The 22,889-nt window shown below is 34.6% G+C and overlaps 1 protein-coding gene across 5 annotated transcripts in view; it reads left to right on the top strand.

Moving 5' to 3' along the window:
- The window catches only part of LOC106460785 (transcription factor AP-2-epsilon-like), a 188,709-nt gene that overhangs the window by 157,360 nt on the left and 8,460 nt on the right, over window positions 1–22,889 (top strand). For all 5 annotated transcript variants that reach the window (XM_022387580.1, XM_022387581.1, XM_022387576.1 and 2 more), the window contains exons 5-6: window positions 1,001–1,119; window positions 12,692–12,833. In XM_022387580.1, the coding sequence (XP_022243288.1) occupies window positions 1,001–1,119; window positions 12,692–12,833 (261 nt within the window). The remainder of the gene's footprint in view (window positions 1–1,000; window positions 1,120–12,691; window positions 12,834–22,889) is intronic.

Genomic DNA, 22,889 nt, shown 5'->3' on the forward strand with positions numbered 1-22,889 from the left:
TTTTAATATCTTGTTCAACTTTATATCGTGTAATTTCGTTGCAATATCCAAGTTTCCAATAATAAACTTAGCGTTTGTAACAGTTTTACTTTCGATATAGCGTACTTAATGCTTTGTTCATATGATTATCCATATACTATTTCAATTTACTATTTAATTTACACGGCCTTGAAAATTACTTTTTCATTCTTATTTAAACTCAAGATATCTCAACCGACCGTTACTTCCATCTAAGCAACAGGTTCTAGAGTCTGAGATCTGTGCATTCAGTTTCTTTGTAAAGGCTGAAATTAGTCTTAATCTGAAGCTGTCCTAATGGCTATTTAATATCTAGAGTCTACATGTATTTGATGAAACGAATCGTTATGAACATTCACGATCAAAAAGAAAATATTAAAGATGGATTCTCGTCCTATAAAGTTTCGCGTCGTTTTTATTGGAAATATGAGAATTGGCAAATCATAACGATTAAACTGAGATTGAGATTTGCAACTTTTAAAGATTCGATAGTTTAAGTGGCTCAAGCATTGCCTTCTAAACATGGACTTAGGTTCAAAATCAACTCGTTCCACATTTCCCCTTAAAGTTTGTTTCCTAAGTTGCTTTTCAGGCTAAAGTACTAATATACTCCCATTGTTCTTAAAAATAACGAAACTACACAGAGCGGTTTTCCACTTGAAGCATTTTTAACTTTGTTATATTCTTTACTAGAGAAGTCTTGTTTTTTAAGGATTTTGTATGATTCATCATGTTTAAAAACGATGATATCTTTTATAAGTGGGATAAAGAGAATCTATATTATTTATTGGTTAGTTAATTCAAATACAAAGCTCATCTTTACTAAGATGATCAGCTATAATTTTAGTTGGGTAGAAGTAAAAAAAAAGCAAAAAAAAAACAAACAAACAAAAACACGAGTACATATATTCGACTGGAGTCAGTATATTCGAAAAATAATTAGATTGTCATTACTTCTAAAATTGTGCTTAATATTTTTCAGAGCTAAGTCTAAAAATGGAGGAAGAACGCTTCGTGACAAACTCGAGAAGATAGGTTTAAACCTTCCAGCTGGACGACGGAAGGCTGCAAATGTCACTCTTCTTACATCACTTGTAGAAGGTAAGGATTTCAATCTGAGCATAAAGCATTTTCCGTCAACGGCAACGAGAGGAACCAGTTCGTGGCATTTAATCAATATCTTGTAAACAAATAAATCAGTATTTTATAAAAAGAATCATTAAAATATTTTGAGCTGTTGCCAAGATGACGATGAATTCAGTCATCGATATGAGAAAAATAAAATGCATACGAAAGGAAGAGGAATGTATATGGGATGTTTGATAAACTTGAGATACGGTCAAAAGCCATAATTCCTGAAAGACGAAGCTACAGTTTCTCTACTACCATTGCTTTAACCCCTGTGGCTCAGTGGCAGATCTGAGAGATTATAATGCTAAAAATCGAGTTTCGATACCCGCGGTGGGCACAATACCGATAACCCATTATGTAACTTTGCCTTTAATAACAAAACAAACAACCAGCCTCTTGCTTTATGTAAATGATTTTTTAAAATCGTATCTCCACAAATAAATAGATGAACAGTAAGTCCTCAAAGGAATATTTTGTGAGTGAAATATATCATAAACTCTTAAAAGAATCCATATATATATGTAAACTTTATGTTATAAGGTAGGAACTGATCTTCATCATTTTAATTTTTATGTTAGCATGATATCTTCAGTTTTTAATTTTATTTTTATCATGAGATATTCAGTTTTTGATTTTTATGTTAGCATGATATCTTCAGTTTTTAATTTATTTTTATCATGAGATATTCAGTTTTTAATTTTATTTTTATCATGAGATCTTTAGTTTTTAATTTATTTTATCATGAGATACTCAGTTTTTAATTTATTTTTATCATGAGATATTCAGTTTTTAATTTTATTTTTATCATGAGATATTCAGTTTTTAATTTGTATGTTAGTTTGAGATCTTCAGTTTTTAATTTTCATGTTGGTGTGAGATTTTTAGATTTTAATTTTCAGATTAAAACTGAAAATAATAACAGAAATTTTTAGTTTGAATTATATTTTTCTACTCAGTTACGAATACTTTGACACGAGGTTTTCGGAGTTGACATGAACGTCTGTTAGTTCAATATAAAAAACTTACTGATAATGTATCTGTTATAAACAAAACTCTGACGGTTGTGTATATAACTAATTGAAAGTTGTGATAATTAAAAAAGAGCAATGGCCAGGTGGTTAGGACGCTTGACTTGCAATCTGCGAGTCACAGTTCGAATCCCCGTCTCACCAAAAATGTTCACCCTTTCAGCCGTGGGGGCGTTATAATGCGATGGTCAATCCCACTACACGTTGGTAAAAGAGTAGCCCAAGAGTTGGCAGTGGTGCCTGTTTATTTGTATAAAACTAGTCAAGAGCTAATATCACTAGCTGTCCCTAATTTTGAAATCACAGACTATAGGGAAGGCAGCTAACCAACAGAGCCCACCGCCAACTCTTGGGCTACTCTTTTCTGACTAAATAATAGGATCTGATCACCACTTTTATCACAACCATGACCTCAAAGTGCGGAACGCAATTTTTAAATTTTATTTTTGCACTAATTTGACGCGAACCCTGGACCTGCTGATCCATAGTCCTGCTCGCGAACCATTACGCCAAGTTCAGCTCCATACTGGATTATTCTTAGACAGAAATTTACTGTAATATTTCTCCAACAAAATTTAACTGTCATTCTTCCCTTATCTTATAAATGTATGTTCATTTTGATATGTTATCATGCAAAACAAACATCTAATCTTGATTGGTTTGTTATAAATTTTAATTATTCCTGGGTATTTGGGTTAGGACAAATCTAGAAGATTTAGTACTTATAAATTAAGTAAAACGTTTTAAAAAATTGGTAAAAATTATCCTACATTTTACAGTTAGCGAATAAAAGTTATTTTTATTGAATAATTGACGTATTTCTAATAACAAACAATTATATAAAAAGTTAATTTTAGCAATTCAGTTTACACTCTAATGTATCCATCTAGAGTACGTTGATTTTTAGTATGTATGTGTGTATAATGAAAATGATACAAGCTTCCTCTAGCGGTGATGTACAGATACTAATACTGTAAAATTATGTACATTTATGGTAATGGCTGGTAACATGAGATGTAACCTCGTGGTCTAATCACTAAATGAAAATCCTTCCTTGATCTTGGAATCGAGCAAGATCACGAGATATAGTCAGAAAGAATTATTGCTAATTATTTCTCGATATTGTTCTTGATATTGAAAAGTGTTATTAACTTTGTGTTATTCTCTGGCAAATTATGTTGTTTTATTCTTTTTCATAATTTATTTTATATTCATTGAAATTAATCACATTGAGATTTATGTTGTATTATTTATTAATATTTGTATCTTGTCCTGGCCAGGCACTGGATTACTAATTGTTTTTTTAAGTGATAAAATTGTTACTCTAGTTGTTTGACTAGGGTCAACCAATGTCAAACAAAAACTACTTATTAAATATAACAAATATTTAACAAGTAATTGTTGTTGTTTTTTACCCTGGTTTTTTAGTCCGCTACAACGACATGTTATTATAGAATATCTCCAGGTAATGCGTTCTATACCATAAGAGTAAGATAGATTTTTTCATAATTGGTTAAACTTGTGGAACTTCCCCTCCCACTTTGATGATTAACTAGACAAGTAAAATAAACAAAATTAATGTTTATTTGATAATTGGAGTTTAAAGTATTTTCCCACAACCGCACTCGGTTAATGGAAAAGTACGATGAGATTGTGATGTTAAGGTTTAGAAAACTGTAAGATTGAGAGTGTTTCCTATACGCCTTGTATAAGTTGCTGGTACAATTTCTCGATATAGTGATAACAAAAGTTTGCTTTAAAGCTTAGACTAGTGTTTTAATATCTTGTAGTGGGATAAAGAAAAGAGTAAGAAAAAATCCCATAACAGTTAAAGTTCACATCCGTAAATGGTAAACATTGTTTCTTTCTTTGCAGTTAAATGTTTGTTTGAATTTCGTGCAAAGCTACACGAGGGATGTTTGCGCTAGCCGTCCCTAATTTAGCAGTGAAAGACGAGAGGGGAGGCAGCTTCTCTTTTCACCAACGAATAATGGGATTGACCGTACCTTATAACGCCCCACGGCTGAAAGGGCGAGCATGTTTGGTGGGACGGGGATTCAAACCTGCGACCTTCAGATTGGGAGTCGACCTCCTAGCCAGTTATTTTAGAACAAACATTTACGTATATTACGGGGTAGAACTCATAAATTGTTTGATTTAACGAAAAAAGAGACTACTGTATTAATACTATTTTTTGAGTGCATGAAGTGTCATTCAGGTGAACACGCAAATAATTTCATGGGTGTGTGTGTTGTTAGGCTTTGGGGGGATGACTTTTCACATTGGAAGGTCAGTTAACTTTTATATTGAATTCACATACTATTGTAAATGTTAATGGAAGTATTGGCTAGAGAAGGGGCTGACAAATATTGTCAGGGAATCGAATGGGCAAAGACTTGGTGGTTAAGAAAACAAACTTAAAGATGGACGAACGATCAAACAGGTAAATGGCTACACGAAGAATATAATATCAATGGCAGATGGAAAGATAATACGTTTGAAGGGTGGAAGATGAGGCTAACGAACGGATTGTCGCACTCAGGTACCCACAAATGGACGGAAGGATAGCTTAATTTGACAAGTAATTAAGTTCTTTGAAAGAAGGATTCTAGACTGTATGGATTAATATGAAATGTCGATGAACAGTCTAATGAAAGAAATGAGTATGGAACGTTCGAATACGGGGATGGGCTATGTGATAGTTTCTTTGTTTGTTTGAAGTTAAGCACAAAGCTACACAATGGGCTATCTGTGCTCTGCCCACCATGAGTATCTAAACCCGGTTTCTAGCGCTTTAAGTCCGCAATACCTCTGTGCCACTGGGGGGGGGGGGTGCTACGTGATAGTATTAAGCTGGTGTTGGATGGATAACTAAATGTTAGAAATTACGAAAAATCTTGTAGAAAGAATAGAGGTGTAAAGGTATAAATGAACACTTAACTAGCCTTACAGAGTGAATAATGACAGCTAAGCAGCTGATCTAGAGCTAACCTACTGATGAAAGAACAACTAACTGATGTCAAGTGAGCAAACACATTACTAATCAGACGGAAGAGAGAGGTGTGTTAATTAAGGGGCTAAACTTGCACCCACTGACTGATGTCAAGCTAATACACACACTGCTTGTCAGGCGGGAAAAATAGAAGTCTTAATCAATTAAGGGGCTGATCTCGCATTATTTAATGATAGAAGCGTGGAATAACTACGAGCTTGATAATGATGGCTTCAAAAATATAATTTCTTTCTAAGGTAATTATTAGACATTTGCATACAAGTTGCTTCATAAATCAACATAGTCAGAACAGTTCTTTGAGAAATTACAAAATAAATAAATAAACGCTCATAATAAAATTTCAGGTTTGGTTATTTCTGAGAACAAGTTGCCAGTAAAAAGGCCACTTATTCAGGATTTCTAGAGCTATTCATCTGTTTAATTTCACGTTTTTGGAACGTGCGTTTGAAGATAAATGTGATCAAGTAGATCTGTGACAAACACAATTTTACCTTAGAAACATCAAACACACAAATATAAACCTTATAACTGCTATTTATGTTTCCTTTTGTTAACAAAATAGTTAGAAAATATTTGTCAGCGGATTTATTGAGTCACGTTTCCATTGTAAAGAAAACATGAAAATTAACATGTTTATTCTCGGCCTTAAAATAATATTCAAACGCCAGTTGATTACTTAAGCATTTCAGACTGATTTTTTTTCTTATAAATATATAGCTTTAATAGACTTACCGTGAAAAACAACAACTAAACTACAAGGATATAAATGGTTGTCCCTCAATAACTCTTTCAACTCTTAATAGCTCTCTGTTCCGCCCCAACCGCAAACTTGTACCCCTTAAAGTGACCCTTAGCAGAGCGAATCACTTGGAGAAACCCGAACTTAACACATGATCCTCCTGCACTCCATCATTACTTGACGCAAGATTGAGGGGGTCAACATCTTGTATGAGGGTAATAACGTTGTACGTATTTTTAACACATGGTGCAGGCTAGAAGTACTGCATTATGTGGAGTATGAACCTTAGGTGTCACCATTGTGTGGTTGAAAGCGTTGTCATAACATGTGTCATGTATCATCATTATATGATATACGTTGACAACGTATTATGTATCATCATTACTTCATACATGTTCACAACGTTTTATGTTTCACTATTACACGGAGTATGTTGACAACGCCTTGTATATAACCATTGTGTGAGATATTTTGACCGAGTTTTGTGTATCACCGTTATATACTATGTGGTTGACAGTGTTTTAAGTTTCATCGTTATGTGGCATATATAGACAACATCTCGTGTATCGTTATTACGCAGTATATGAAGACAACGTCTCGTGTATCATTATTACGCAGTATATGTAGACAACGTCTCGTGTATCATTATTACGCAGTATATGTAGACAACGTCTCGTGTATCATTATTACGCAGTATATGAAGACAACGTCTCGTGTATCATTATTACGCAGTATATGTAGACAACGTCTCGTGTATCATTATTACGCAGTATATGTAGACAACGTCTTATGTTTCACTGTTATGTGGTATATGGTTGATAATGTTTTATGCATGACTAGCGTATAGCACGTCAAAAATGACGGGGCAAGTACTACTACTCCCCACCCCCTCCTCATAGTATAACCTAAACTCACATTTCATAGCTAACAGAAATAAATAAATTTTGGGAAATCAAGCTTGACCAACAAATAGGCAGAAAAGTGCAGTGGAGGCAGTCAAACGTCGGTAAATTCCTTTGTGAGCCAATCAAAATTAAGATGTTCATGAAATGAATTCGTGGTGTATTCATAGAATAATTATTGGTAAAAATCAGATTAACAACTTCTAATGTAGAGAAAGCCACTGCGTTTTAGTAACACAACGTTCCAACAATGGCTTTTATGTCATGCTGCTTAGCAACAAAGGTATAACCTAATATTGTTGTTAGTCTATGTATAAGTATGAAATGTAATAGACAACAAAACTGGAATAATATTTGTTGATTTCCCAACTTAGTCTCTGTTGATTACAGATTATTATTTTTATATATATTAAAAACGTTGGTGATGTAACAGAAAATGGCTTAATTCAGAAACGATTTAAGTTTAAAATTGAATCGATATTTTTAATTTCATGATAAATTTTATGCAATTGGTTCTTATAGGTTAGGTGATCCCACACTACGTCTTTACTTTAGACTTATCATATCAACACTCACTATACTTATAACGTTTTACGGCACCCGCGACACTAAAATCGTAATGGACAGACTGTAATCGACCAGTCTTATCTGGATAAATGCATTTTGGCTTTTATGATTCCTCCTATTTCGAGAAATCAAGCGTAATGTGACGTGACACACACTGGCTTTTATATAGGTTAGATAAATTATGTTGTGCATTATTAGAGTGTCATGTATCACCAACAGATGTCGCAAAGACTTTGTAACTTAGTCTATTTCCAACATCCCTCTAACCTTCAAAAGTAGTTTCTATGAGAGTATGGAAGAGTGCACCATCAGCAAATCATGTATACTGTTTCTAATAGTTGAAAATAACAATTTAAATTGGATGTATTTATATTCTCTGACCATTGCATAAAGGACGCAGGCTAACCAAGATTTGAGGTGTACAATGCTCAACATAGTGTTAACATATAACTCCTTACAAATCTTAATGGACACCGTAATAAATCCAAGAGTTCGCCCCCCAGTGGCACAGCGGAGTGCCTGCGGATTTACAACGCTAGAAACCGGGTTTCGATATACGTGGTGGGCAGAGCACAAATAGCCCATTGTGTAGCTTTGTGCAAAAAATCAAACAAACAAATAAACCTAGAATTCACTGTATTATGTTGTATGATTAAAACTTTACAAATGATGAGTTTTTGAGAGAGAGACTGCCAGAATAATTTCGGTTTTACGACCTAAATTACCTCACTATCGCTACGGGTAGGTCAAAGTTCGCATGCCACGACCTTTCACAGGTTATTTTATACATTTTTCTTTGAAACAAAACGGCGCATATTCTTACAGACTTTGATCATGTCCGTTCGTCCTATTTTGTAACCCAAACTGAAATTTGATATATTTTGCTGTTTAAACTTAACATTAAGAAGTTATATAACCTATTATAACTGGTATAGTTTGGAAGGACCTCTAGGCAAGTTGTGTTTAATAATCTTCAATTGGTCAAGATGGGTAAGTGTTTGATAGTGTATTCCCATTAGGAACGTTTGGTTTGAATTTCGCTCAAAGCTACCCGCGGACTATCTGCGCTAACCGTCTTTAATTCAGCAATGATAGGCTAGAGAAAAGGCAGCTAGTCAACACTACCCACCACCAACTCCTGGGATACTCTCTTACCAAAAGATAATGGTATTGACCGTCACATTATTATAACACCCCCACAGCTGAAAGGGCGAGTATGTTCGGTGACGCGGATTCGAACCCGCGACCCACATATTGCCCATTAGGAAAGAATATTTAATAACCATGAAAGAAGCAAAAAATAAAACAAAAAATGAAGGGGGAAATATAGTACACAGAATCTAAAAACACAGGCTCCTCTGGATGTCGGATTTGGCGAACCATGTTCGTGTCCGTGTGATGACGCAAAATGTTTCCTGCAATTTAAGTTGAGAGTGACAGTCAGTCTCTCAAATTGTATAGGGGAGGCAGAATGCTGCTGACTGGCTGCCTTCCTTTTCGCCAGTCGTACAAAACATATGAACCAAAGCCGAGGTCTATCAGACTTGTTTGTTAATTACTTGTTGAAATTTTGACTGGCATTTGACTTCCTGATTAATAATAACGTAACAAAGTAGATATCACAAGAAAAATAACAGGATTACTCACCAAACGTCACCAGATATAATATCAAAATTCCTTACCAAACATAATATCAGAATTACTCGCCAGATGTCAGAAGACATAATATCAGAATTACTCGCCAGATGTCAGAAGACATAATATCAGAATTACTCGCCAGATGTCAGAAGACATAATATCAGAATTACTCACCAGATGTCACAAGACATAATATCAGAATTGCTCACCATATGTCACCAGAAATCATATCGGCATTATTCACCAGATCCCACACAAGAAACAATATCAGAATTTGACACCAAATGCCACAAGAAATAATATCACAATTGCTCACCAGATGTCATAACAAACAATATCAAAAATGCTCCCCATCTTCAAAACCATGATAGTAATTTATAAATTACCACCATTTGGTGTTTTTACTGATTAGAATCATACTTTTAATTTCTTATTTTTTCCATGCGGTGATTTTCTATGCATTAAGGGCACATAACATCTAGTGAATGAAAAACCCTTGCCAAGAAATTCGCGCACAGAAATAAAATTGCGCCTTGAGCTTCGTTGTGCAGTTCAAAACGTATACTTAAAGCTACCGATCTGTACCAATTTATTAATGAGATGGATATTGCTTTACTATTAAGCATCACTAACATAATACTATATCTTTCTTTTCTTCTGCTTTCTGTACTAAAGATATTGACCTACTTATAGTTCTTTTATCCCGGATGTATCTAACAAATATTAAACGTAGGACAGTTGATTACACCATTTAGAAACTGAACTGTTCGACTGAATGCAGGGTGGAGATGTGGCCACGTTCCAAGTCTCACTATTTTGTATTAGCTACCAGCTGGCTTTCGTAGCATGACGTATGACTAATACCCGTGCATGTGTTTGTTTGTTTATACGTCGGCAAGTGTTTACCTGGTATGTGATACGAAGTAGAAGAATTCCCTTAGCCACTGACAATCAACAGCCTGAGGAAGTGTTTTAGGAGATTAGTACCTCAACAGTAAAAGGTTATTTGGGGATCAACGCCTCGGTAGATATGATAAAAAAAGAAAAGTTAGGGTATCAGTATCCAATATACCTAATTTAGAACAAGCACTTTTGTGTCGTTAGTGCTCTTTATTAGTCATTTTATCTTATTATTATTAAAAAACTCATTGTTAAGTCTGAGGGGGTTTATATCGCATAAAATCGGGTTTCGATACCTGTGGTGGCCAAAGATATCTTTTTGTGTAGCTTTGTGCTTGACATCACACACAACAACGTATACTTGAAAAAAATATGTATGTGTTTTTACCACTTATAAATTCTTCACTTTAAACTAAGGAAGCAACGACAAGTGTTTTCTTTCTTCTTTTTTTATTCCGTTTTTTGTTTTCAATAACTGGTTCCTTGTGAGAGCGAAAAATAAAACATATATTCACGTATCTTTCCCTCCTACGCTTTCCGCTGGAACTATCACCTTTAGCTCCCGGAACTCAGTAGTTGACGATTTACTGTTTTTTTAGGTAAAAAAACGCGATTAGATGAAAACAATCGTGTATACTATCCACAACTCGTGGTTTAAAGACACCTGTAGACAACCTGATGACCTTATCAATATATTTTCCTTTGAATTTTGGCATTGCATGAAAATTTTTAGGCCTAGAAGTTTTCATTGTTTCGTTACCTTTCGCTAATAGGCAAATAAAACTATGTACTTAACCTAACATAATACATCGTGTAAAGCTCATAACTTTCACTGTTGTCTGAAGACTAAAACTTGGTAATAAACAATACGCGTCTAAACCAATCGTGTGTTTGCTTGATGTAAAATGTTACGCAACAGTAGATGTTTTTTTTTTTATAACATATTTTACCTAACAAATCACATAAAACCATCTCGATTAGCTCGCTATATATTAAGAAAAAAAGCCTAAGGGTAGAAATCTAACTCCATAAGTAAAGAAGGTTTGTCAGTAACTATCTTAGGTTTTGACTTTTGCGTGTTCTTCTTCTCTCTGTATCATTGGTACAGTGAGCGACTCCTTGTTTCTGCTGCAAACAACTGTTCTGGATCACGAACTTAAAGTGGAGGAAAGTTACCGAAGCGTGTTTTAACCAACAACAAAAAATTAACATGATATTTTAAAGTTTTCAAGCATCACAACTTTTCTAAAACGGAAATATTTAAGTAGATATATATAAAATTTTATCTAAATATTTTTTCAGATGCATGTATGTTTTAGCAGTATTAATTGTAACCTTAAACAAAATGTTAATAAATTTCACTAATAATGTTTATTATCAGTTTTGTGACGTAAAATAAAACACCGAGTAAAAATAATTTTTGTTGGGATAAATTACACTAAAGAAAATTCATTGTAAAATCTTAAACAGTGATCGTGAAATACATTTAAAACACCAATAAACTAAAACTAAAAAAAAATGCTATCTGCAAGTAAAGTGTAAAGCCCCAAGTAACAGTAAAACAGACCAAACAATAATTCGGAAACTGAGATCATGTAATAATATTAAACCCTCCATTTGTTAGTCTTCTTGATTCCCTAGTGAGCCAACGGTAAATTCTCTGACTTATAACTCTAACTTTCGATGTCCAATTCCTCGTGATGGACTGAGATATTTTACTCTGTAGCTTTGCACTAAAACAAATAATAAATCAATAGTCTCCTTCCTCTGTAGGAGTCTACATGCACTTTATGTTCTTCTTCGAGCTTAACGACTTTGTAATTCTAACGCCCTCTATAGTTTAATATTCTATTTATTATTTGACGAGAACATAATATTTGAGTGAAAATGTTTTATTAAAAACAAAAATCTTGCCCTCACCCCCATAGCAACAAAAACAAATTTTTGTTTAACATGTTCCATGACAATGTTTACTTCCTTCTGAGGGCTAATTAACCAATTGTATAATTACATACCTAGTATTTTTCTAATTTCAGGCGTAATATCAATATTTTTCCGTTTCTTTGACACAAATTTCGTTTTTGAATGCAATTATACCGAACAGTTACATGACAAAAAATATTTTCCCAATAGAACCACGAATGCATTTTCCTCAACCACATAAATAGATTAATTTTTGAATTCGATATGAAATTTTTGTATTCATTATTATGTATAGATTGTTAGTGTTTCTGAGAAAAAATAATTTTACACCCAGAACTTTGTTTTTCATAACTGTAGTACGAATTTCTTTGAATTATTGTTCAGTATGTTAACATTTTCATTTATACTTTAACAGTGAGTGCTGCAAAGACACGTGTATACGGAGCGTTATATTAAAACGGTTTTGGAGCTTCGCCACGTCGTTATAATCCATGTCGTCACGTCCGGTCATGCTCTTTCTGTCATCATGGGTGAAAACAAGCATATTTCCAACTAAGTTTGTCCCCGGTGGGTCAGCGGTAAGCCTACGGATATAGAACGCAAAATCCGGGATTCGATTTCACGCGGTGATCAAAGTGCAGATAGCCCATTGTATGGCTTTGAACTTGGGAACCAAGTTTAATGGTCTCATTCCGTCATACTTTGTATTTCTGAAAAAGATATTTTGTATAAGAAAATTGTGGTTCAGCCACAAACTTTGGTTAAATTATAATAGCATTTAATTTGTGTATCACATACAAAATCCTTTAACCTTCTTCTATTTTAATTCCAGGTGAATCTATCCACTTGGCACGAGATTTTGGGTACATATGCGAGACGGAGTTTCCTTCCCGTCAGGTGGCAGAGTATTTATGTCGAAATCATGCTGATCCAACTGACATGTACAGAAGAAAAGAACTTCTGTTAGCTACAAAGTAAGCATTATTGTTATGTCATGCATAGGGTTACTAGATGTCTCGGTTTTTTAGCCCTTTTTTTTGTCCCGTCCAGAAACAATAAAAGTATTACATTTTTCCTGTTTCTCTGTACCTCAATGTAGGTTTGATATGTATGGTTTGTCATTATACATGGCTCATTCATAGTTTACTTTGAGAATCACCACACGGAAATAGATCACAAGGTACAGTGTTACCTCCCTCTCTATTACGTTTTCTTAACCTAACGGGTCATTGGGGAGCCACTGGAATTCAGATTTCAAGAGTTGCCCAGCCACGGTGAAGAAAACGAAGAAGCCCTAGAAATTATGGGTGTGTGGCAACTTAAATGTGACCAAACTTCCTAATTAAACCCAAGAGTAACCCATATGATTCTCAAACACATTTTTTAATACTATTTATGCATTAAATACTTATGGGGCCCATAACTTCGTTGGTTTCAGGATCCTTAATAATACGCGAGTCACACACACAAGAATTTCAGTAAAACATTACCGCGAATACTGCAATTAATCCCACTAATTACTATTGGGATTCCCTGTGTAATTTTCATGGAAAACGAGTGATTTCAGCCAATTGTGTTTCGTCAGTTCTTTACATTGGGTGTTGCAACACAAAGTTACTCAGTATGAAGTAGTATGTAGACCTCACAGGTAGCGAACGGTATGTAAACAAGTTGGTAATTTGAGGGTTAATCAAAATTGTCGCCTCCATATGAAGAATATCGGTTTTTAATTCTCAAGTAAGAAATGTTACCAATAGGAAACATACTTGCCAAAACAATGTAATATCATTAACACGTAAAAAACGTAATTATTTCTTATAAATAAGTATTTTCATTCGTTTCAAAATGAAAAAAACAAAACAAACAGAGCTGTTGTTAGAAACTTCTAAATAACTTTTTCATTTTCTAGTGACATCTGCTGATTGAAATTGATAATATTTCAATATTTTGTTACATTTTGATTTCTGTTAATTTTGAGATTATTATTTAATTGATATCTTTAAGAAAGTTTGGTCTTTAAAACATCTTTAAACAAAAAGTTTGTAGCAGTGTGTTTCACCACATTTTTCAAAACCTATAAAACGCCTCTTTAAACCAATACATAGTTTACATGATTAAATTGATAAAACTATGTATAAATTTCATAATTAAGTTGAATGAAGTATTTATTCTAAAGTCACCACGAGGTGTCAGTTAGGCATACGAAAATCTGTATCTATTTAATCACATTTGTCTGAACATTAACTTCGGAATTAATTATCCGTGGATCGCAGAACACTATTATCCATACTTTTATATTTCGTTATTCCAATGAATCTTTCCAGAATAAAACGGGCGAGCTGCTGTTTCAACCGGAGACTAAGAAAATACTTTGTCACCTGTGTAACTAATCAATTGTTGTTGTCGTATTTAAATGTGGATGTTTAACATGTTAAAAATCAAGAAACAAGTTGATATTCTCTTACAAACGCACAAGAAAATACGCCTAAAGCAAGGGCGTTGTTAGCTGTATGGTGGATCCGGAAATCTGGCTCAAGAACCAATTAATTTTGGTGAGAAAGAGATAGTCTCTAAATATCTGGACAGTAGTATCTCGAGTTTTCAAATATGCGCTCTCGCATACCTAATGAAAGTTCATGAATTGGGTGTATCTCGTTAAAGATCGAGCATATATTTTCTGGTATTTTACAAATTCTTTGTTTGAAACATTGGCGCACATCAATACGCACCAAGTCTACAGCCTGAAGAAACAATTATTGTGTGGATCCTGAATGAAAGTGTTTGTTATAAATTAATTTGTTGGCGGAAAAATGAGATTTTTGAAATCTAACATGGAATGTTATTATGAGGCAGTTAATAAAATCTGTCGATTGTGCATACAACAACAACAAAATTTAACATTCTACACAATTTTTTTTTCAACTAACTTCGTCGTTACAGATATGTGACGACTTTATGCGCAGGATTCATCCTTTGGTTTGCCTATCCAGATTTTTTTATATTCATTGAGCACCCATTATGTGGGTGTTGTTTTGTAGTACAGTAGTTGCAGTACTTGAAGCATATTTTCTTAGTTAACAAGTCATATAAAGAAGCAAATTTTTATCAGTTTCTGTGTGCTATGCTTTAATTAAATTGAATTTATATTATCGAAATGGTATTTTTAAATAAATATTTTCAATCCCGTGATTGGAGGACATCTATATCATGTGTATGTGTGCATAAACTGAAATAACAACTTTATTTGTTCTGGTGGTAAACAATGCACACTATATTGCCTGAAAAATAGAGTTCACACTGTTTATCACCAAAACAATTAGAGCTGAGCCACGCTTTTGCCTATAAAGTCAACGAAACATTTGTGACTGGACTCGTGTTTTACCATAAAAACATTTAAGGATTGAAGGCTTCACCACATGCGCGTTTGTACATCTGGTCTCTATAATCGTGTGTACACGCGCGTGCTTACGTGCTACCAATAACAAAGAACTGGAAGATTGACCCTTCTATTTGAAAATAAACTAATCGTGAGCAATTCTGAGTACGTGTTGTCGACAACGCATTTATGGCAACAAGACTGGTTTACCCGTTTTTAGTGTGAATAATTTGTTTTTGTATACAACCAGACCCTATAGTTAACGTGCATGCTATCTACGGTACATTTGTATACAACCAGACCCTATAGTTAACGTGCATGTTACCAACAGTACGTTTTTATACAACCAAACCACATAGTTAACGTGCATGTTAACAACAGTAATTTTGTATACAACCAGACCCAACAGTTAACGTACATGCTATCAACGGTACTTTTGTATACAACCAGACCCAACAGCTAACGTGCATGTCACCAACAGTACGTTTATGTACAACCAAACCCTAGAATTAACGTGCATGTTACCAACGGTACTTTTGTATACAACCAGACCCAACAGTTAACGTGCATGTCATCAACAGTACGTTTATGTACAACCAAATCCTAGAATTAACGTGCATGCTACCAACGGTACGTTTGTATACAACCAGACCCAACAGTTAACGTGTACGCTACCAACAAATTGAAGATTGATTAACGGCCATATTTCTATGTGTGTGTGTGTGTGTGTGTGTGTTATCACTAATATGTTTAGGAGCGCCGCACTTCATTGTAATCTAAACTATACTCGTACATTTTTATGTATAAGCGCGTGCATTTGTAGCAGGGCGTTGTGCAACTAAAATTGGGGAGGGGAGCACAGTCAAAATCCAAATATGTAGAGCGCTTTTTACTTTCTTGTTATTAAGTTTCTGCTGTCACTTTGGTTATCTTATTGATTTCGAATCCTGACAAATATTCTGAACATATTTAATTAAATGTTTATACATGGGATTATGACCATTAAAACACTGTCAGGAAAACATTGGTGGGGCAGGTGTTACCCACCCGTTGTCTATGGGCACTACACCACTGACTGATAGTTTTATTTCTATGAGTGTCTGTCAGTCAGTCAACAAACACTAAAATGACGTCAGATAAGGGACGCTTAGCGTTGCAATTTGTACTGTCGTGACGTATATGCGCATGCCATGAATCAGGAGAAGAATTATGCACTCTGTAGGCTACAACGCAGCAAGAAGTAGAAAAATTTATTATTCTTAATTTTGGTTTTATATACTCTTCAAACAGAACACTTCCGGGGACCCTATGCAAGTACATCTAATGTAAAACTTTATTTTGATGTAGTGTTTGATTATTATGGTTAAGTTTCAGTGGATTTGTGGTGTGAGGTATTTACTTTGTTCTGGATCACAATCCCTTAAAGATACATATGCGAAATATTTTTGTTTTCTCTTTCTGAAACGAAGTGTAAAAGAACGAAATTCAAATGTTCATTGTATTTTAAAAAATACTTGTTTTGTGTAGATTACTCTTTCGGTTAATTTCTATCAACAGCTATTGTTTAATTCAATTGTTCTAACAAGCGCAACGTTTCTGGTAGTTGAAACGTATACTAGGTTTGTTAATTCACTGCGTCATAATTTAGAGAAAAAAATGTTGATTAGAAAGTAAATGTAAGAGACATACTGTTTTCGGTCAGTAAATCGTGCGTTCGTAAAGAGATAAAAGTAAGACACCCGACTTTGTTTTTTTACCAACCAATCTGCGAGTCAATGAGACTGAATTCGGGGATTGAGTGGGCTACGGGGGGGGGGGGGGGTGTCACAGTTTCAGGAATTTACGTTAGAACCGAGAGAAAAAAAAGAATACCGATAAAGGATCAATCTGTTACACCCCTCCCCCTTAAAAAATAAAACAACAACAAAAAATCACTTTACTGCCGCCGAAAGAACTCATCTGTAAATAATGTTCATCACAAAGGTGGTGGAGTTTAGGGATTAGGGTAATGGCCGGAATGTGTTCCTCTTTCCCAGTAAAAGTGTTCATGTTCAAGTAAGTACCACACTTACCCACTTTACAACAACAAGTAAGATTCGTTGAATTTCTTTCAGCATCTCTATCGAAGAACTCGTAAAAACCGCTGAGAAAACGCCTTTATAGAGCTGAGGAACTGGATCTTGCATTACGCAACATGTGCTGACATTCCCGTGTTTTTTGTAAATTTTGGGGTAGGTGTATGGATGGGTTTTACTCCCTTACAGTCTGGAAACTAGCGCGAATTCTGTCACGCCGGTGGGCGATTAATATTCCAGATAATGAAAAAACCTCAATTTTCTATCTAGAATAACAAAAAAAAAAAAAATAAATAAAAAAAATAAATAAAAGAGAGTGAGAGGGGGTACCGGAAAACTTTTTTGGAGTTATAAAATTTAATATTTTGAAGAAAACTACGTTGATACACAAAGTGACGTAACTCTTTATAGTTTTATGTTTGATTTAATAGCATCGCGTATGAAAAGTTGAATTAAATGAAGTGTTGAGAATACAGTGCCCTATCATAGTTTGCATGTAAAGTACCTGACACTGTATAGAGTAAACATGTTGACGTGTATTAATCCTTTTAACACTGAATGATAGCACGTTAATAGTGACCCACAAGAACATACAGTTTTCATTGTTGTTGGATGTTACAGAAACGTTTGACGTTATATTTGTTCTTTGCGATTTGAGAACACTGACAAAGCAAAATTAAAATGTTGTGATTCTTTGGTATGGTACACAGAACAACTAAAGAGTGATTAGAATCTATGTAAATATAATATTACTGTATGTTGTCTGTTGTTATGTAAATACTTCGCAGGGTGTGGATGCATCTTCACCAAAATTGGTATGGAGGTTCATTAGGTCCATGGGAATATAAATACACGTTTTCAGTTTTGCATTTTGCGGTTTTTACCACTTCTTTGCCCCCTGTTGATAGATCTTCACCACATTTAGCATGAAGGTTTGTTGGATCCTTGGGGAGATGCATGCAAACTTGCGGTTTCACATTTAGTGTTTTGCATTTTTATTAGCGTTTTTTCAATTGCATATATGGGTGGATTGTGTTTTGCTATATCAAAGCCACAGTGGGCTATCTGCTGTGTTCCCACCAATGGAATTCGAACCCCTGATTTTTGCGTTGTAAATCATCCGAAGACTTGCCGCTGTCCCACTGGGGGACCACATACAAAGGAAGCAACTTTTCATGTCCTAAGATAATCTTTCATTAATCGTGAATTTACATAACTTTCGTCCAAGGGATGGGTACTCCAGCTAGTTTGTAATATTTTAGCTACAGTGAACTAAAACTACTGTTATAAGATGATTACCACAGCTCTTCTTTAACAGCTGATTAATCGGCATGTGATATGTATTGCAGCAGCTGATTGGTTATTCGGCCTGTGCTCGTAACTGAACATTTGATAAAGGTGGTCTTACATTTTTAAAGACCATGACAACTTATTTAAGTATGGTACCTGATAACCATGAACAGAGAAGGCAGCTTAGCGCCTAATGTTGCATGCTTGAAATCAGTGTGTTGCTAAGGTCCTGTTTCCAAGGCATCTTTAAGGTTTGGAGACACTTGTCAGTACGTTATGTGCTTCCTTAGAGGATTCTCTTACAAGTTCGGTGCGATTAAAGTACAGTGAGCGCACAGGTCACTCCATTCGGTCATTTCCCGTTTCTTCAAGAAATATGTAGACTGAGACAAGATTTTGCGAGACCACTATTTAGTGTGTCCCTTCAATTTATTAGTAGTCTATATAGTAAAATAACTGTGTAAGTTGCATCAAACTAAGGTAACATATAACTGTGTAAGTTACATTAAACTAAGGTAACACGTAATAATCTTCCTATGTTGTTCTAATGTATATCCATCTGCCATTTTTTAAAATCACACATAAAATGTAAATGACCCCAATAATGTCATATATACACTGAGAACAGTTTGCGTTGATTAACTGGACACCAGATTTTTGATTTGCACAACAATCAATTGGGTTGAAGTATCTTATAACAGTGGATTTGCCTCGTCACAGCTATAACATTAAAAATTCTAATTAACCTTTGTTATGTGCATTGTATTATTTGGGAATTGTCTGTCTAGTCAGTTTTCATAAGTTTGTGTGTCCGTTACCTCAGTTCTTGGTTTATTTAACTAAACAGCAGAAAAAGTATATCGTATATTCATTCTTACTTTCAAAAATCAATTCATATCTAATTTTAAATATCCAGTAAAGAATCTGAACCCAAGATTTCCATATAATTAATGACAATAATTTTGTCTATCAGCTCTCAGCTGAAATATTTCCGTAAATTTACAGATTTTTTGTTACAGATCACACCCGATGTTTACTCATTAGAATATATGTTTTTAAATCATATATCTATACTTGTACAATATCCACGAATTCATACTGTTACATTACAAAGTAGATGTACATATGATATAGAACAGTGTCCAAACGTTTACGAAATTATGATTTTATAGCTTACAGTTAGGGATGCACGGGTAGTAAAATTTGGCCGAATACCGAGTCCGGATACTCGGTCGCTATGCTTCGGCCGGGACCGGGTTCTCCCTTTGCCCTCCCCCCAAAAAAACCCACCACCAACAACAACAAACAAACAACATACACCAAAATTAGAAACAAAAACAAAATTTACGTTTATTGCATTTAACCGAATAATCACCAACAGAACATTCAAGTTTTCTTTTCAACTTTCAATGCCTAGCCCCAACTTCTCAAACCCTAACACCTATTGTTCTCAAAACCTTCACCTTCCCCAGAAATCCACTTCTCAAGCCATGCCTGTTATTAACCCCTATTGTTATCTGAATCCCCGACTTTCAGCGGGCGGTTAGTTTATTGTTGCTCGGAACCAGTTTTTTTTTATAACTAAACCAATTATTGACTGTAACTGCAGTACCGCGTTAGTTACCACAAAGATTAAGGTTTAGATGCCTCACTTCGACACTCGGCCGGGGCCGAATATCTGAACGGGTACCCGTGCATCCCTACTTACAATAGAAAATAATACTTACGGGGTTTCCACCGAGCAACAAATTATTGATAAAACAGCAAGACGTGTCCTAATATGAAACCACCAGAATCAATTATTGTTATTTTATGTTTGTTTTTGTGAAAATAGTTTATACCACAGTATATATTTTTATATCTGTGGAACTCGTTTCTTGTTCTTATTTCTATAATCAATCTGGCACATTAGGTTAACGTTTCAGCTGTGGTATAAACTAACTGTGGAACTCCATTTCATGTTTTTTATTTCTTTAATCATCCTGCCACATTAGTAGGTTTGTTAACGTTTCAGGTATGGTATAAACTATCTGTGGAACTCTATTTCTTGTTTTTGTTGGCTTAATCGAAGTGCCAGCATGCGATTCACACCACAAAAGTTTGTATTTAAATTTACAATTAGTTGTCCGACGAATTATGGAGAAATATTCGCATTAAAATATCTCTAAACAATTGTGAATTCTCTCCTTTCGCTGACCGAGCGTGGCTCAATGGTTAGTGTGCCGGATCTGCGAGTCTAAAGTTCGCGTCCCGTTTCAGCAACAAAAAACAATAAACATCGCGCTCCGTACTTTGGGGCCGTAGGCACGTTATAAGGGTGATGGTCAGACAAGAGTAGCCCAAGAATTGATGGCGGGTGCTGAGAACTAACTGCCTATTCTCTACTCTATCAGTTGGAAAACGAGGACAGCTAGCGAAGACAGCCCTTGAGCAGCGTTGCGTGAATATCCGGAAATAAACAAACAAATTTCCTCTCATACAAACGCTTGAAAGGGCAACTGTCTATGATTGACATAACCTACACAAGGATTACCAGGGAATGTTGTAAAAGTTTCCAAAAAAAACTTGTTATTTATGAGTGCAAATCTTTTTTTTTACTAGCTTGGAACCACATTAAGCAAGTTTAAAACGCATAGTGAGGGCACTGTACCTGAGATACCTTCTTTTACAGGAACATGATTTTGTCGAATTCCTGGAATGTTAGTCATAAGACTGGCATAAAGCATTAACAACGTTTTCAGTGTTGGCGTATTATTCATTTTTAGTTGAATAAAAGTATAATTTTCGACGGGAAGAAAATACTTTATCGTTTCGCGCTGGTAATTTTAGTAATGGCTCTGATCTATTATTATTTACTTTTTGACCACCAGGGTATAAGTGTAGGAAAAGAGTTAGATGTATATAATAGTTGTTTAGTATGGTAACATTTATGTATGTATGATCGAGTAACAATCCTTAATTTTTCCCTCATAAATTTGAAAGTTATATGGAAATCAAAATATTCCATCACTATAAAGTTTGTAAATATTGATACTTAAAATCGACATAATCGTTCAGACATGAAGTTTTCGTTATAAGAGTATTATTATAAACATTTATACCCCCCCCCCTCCCCAACTATGGCGAAAGCTGCTAACCATACCTCTGACCATCCCTTATGAAACAGAGCAACTTAAATGTTATACTGGATATATATGGACATACAACAGACAGTACTATTATATTTATAAAGATATGCATACCATTTTAATGTGAAATTTGCATTGGTAATCTCTGAATTGTTGTTTAATTGAATGAATGTTAAGTACTGTCTATCATTTACTGAAAGTTAAGGATCAAAGTTTATTTCTGTTCTTTCTTTACGTTTTCATAATTGAAGATGTAGTGGCAGTGTCCTCATCTTCTGTTAAAGCTACTTATCTTAACTTAATTGTAAGAGATTCTAGAATTCTAAGTTGAAATTATTTCCACGAATGGAGGATGAAGCAGAAGAAACTGGATATAGGCACATCACATTTCTTTAGTAACACTGCTAGTGTTGTTGGTTTTAACGTTACAGCGTTCTTCTATTTAACAACGGAGCCTTCTAGTGGTTGATCCACTATATCTTTGATATATACCATTATTATTAGCGTGTTATTCATTGGGTATTGTTTGTATTTAAAGTTGAAGAGCCATTTTAACCTAGAGTTTGTTTTAAAGACACGTTTCAACTGAGCTTGTGTATATAGCTGGTTGATAACTTTCTTGATGTTTTTTCAATCACATATGAATTAGTACTCAAGTAGGGTATGATTAAAGTAAATAGGAAAAGCTAACACAGCAACAGTTAGATGGAGTATTCAGTTTTTTTTTCACTTTTTTTTGTACTTAGAAACAAGAACAAAAAATATTTTTTTCTAAGCATTTGTTTAATGTTCTTGACTTCTGCTTGTTTGTTTGTAATTATTCACAAAGCTACACAATAGGCTATCTGTGTGGGTATCGAAACCAGGTTTCTAGCGTTGTGCCACTGGGGGTGCTGACTTCTGCTTCAAAAATGTTTTGATTTCCTCGTATTTTAAAAGTTTTGTATATATGTATGGCAAGCTTTTTAGCGAGTTATCTTTAAAGACTGCTCTCTCCCAGTGACTAAACGAAGCCCGCAGTCTTAAAATTCGGGTTCTCTATATTCGTGGTGGTTAGAGCGCAGATAGCCCATTGTGTAGCTAGTTTTGCGCTTAACAACAACCAAGTATTCAAAGATTGAAGGAGTGAAACTTTCAAAATGTAAATAAAGTCCAGTTAAA

The sequence above is a fragment of the Limulus polyphemus genome, unplaced genomic scaffold (assembly GCF_000517525.1).
Source record: "Limulus polyphemus unplaced genomic scaffold, Limulus_polyphemus-2.1.2 Scaffold836, whole genome shotgun sequence".
NCBI lineage: Eukaryota > Metazoa > Arthropoda > Merostomata > Xiphosura > Limulidae > Limulus > Limulus polyphemus.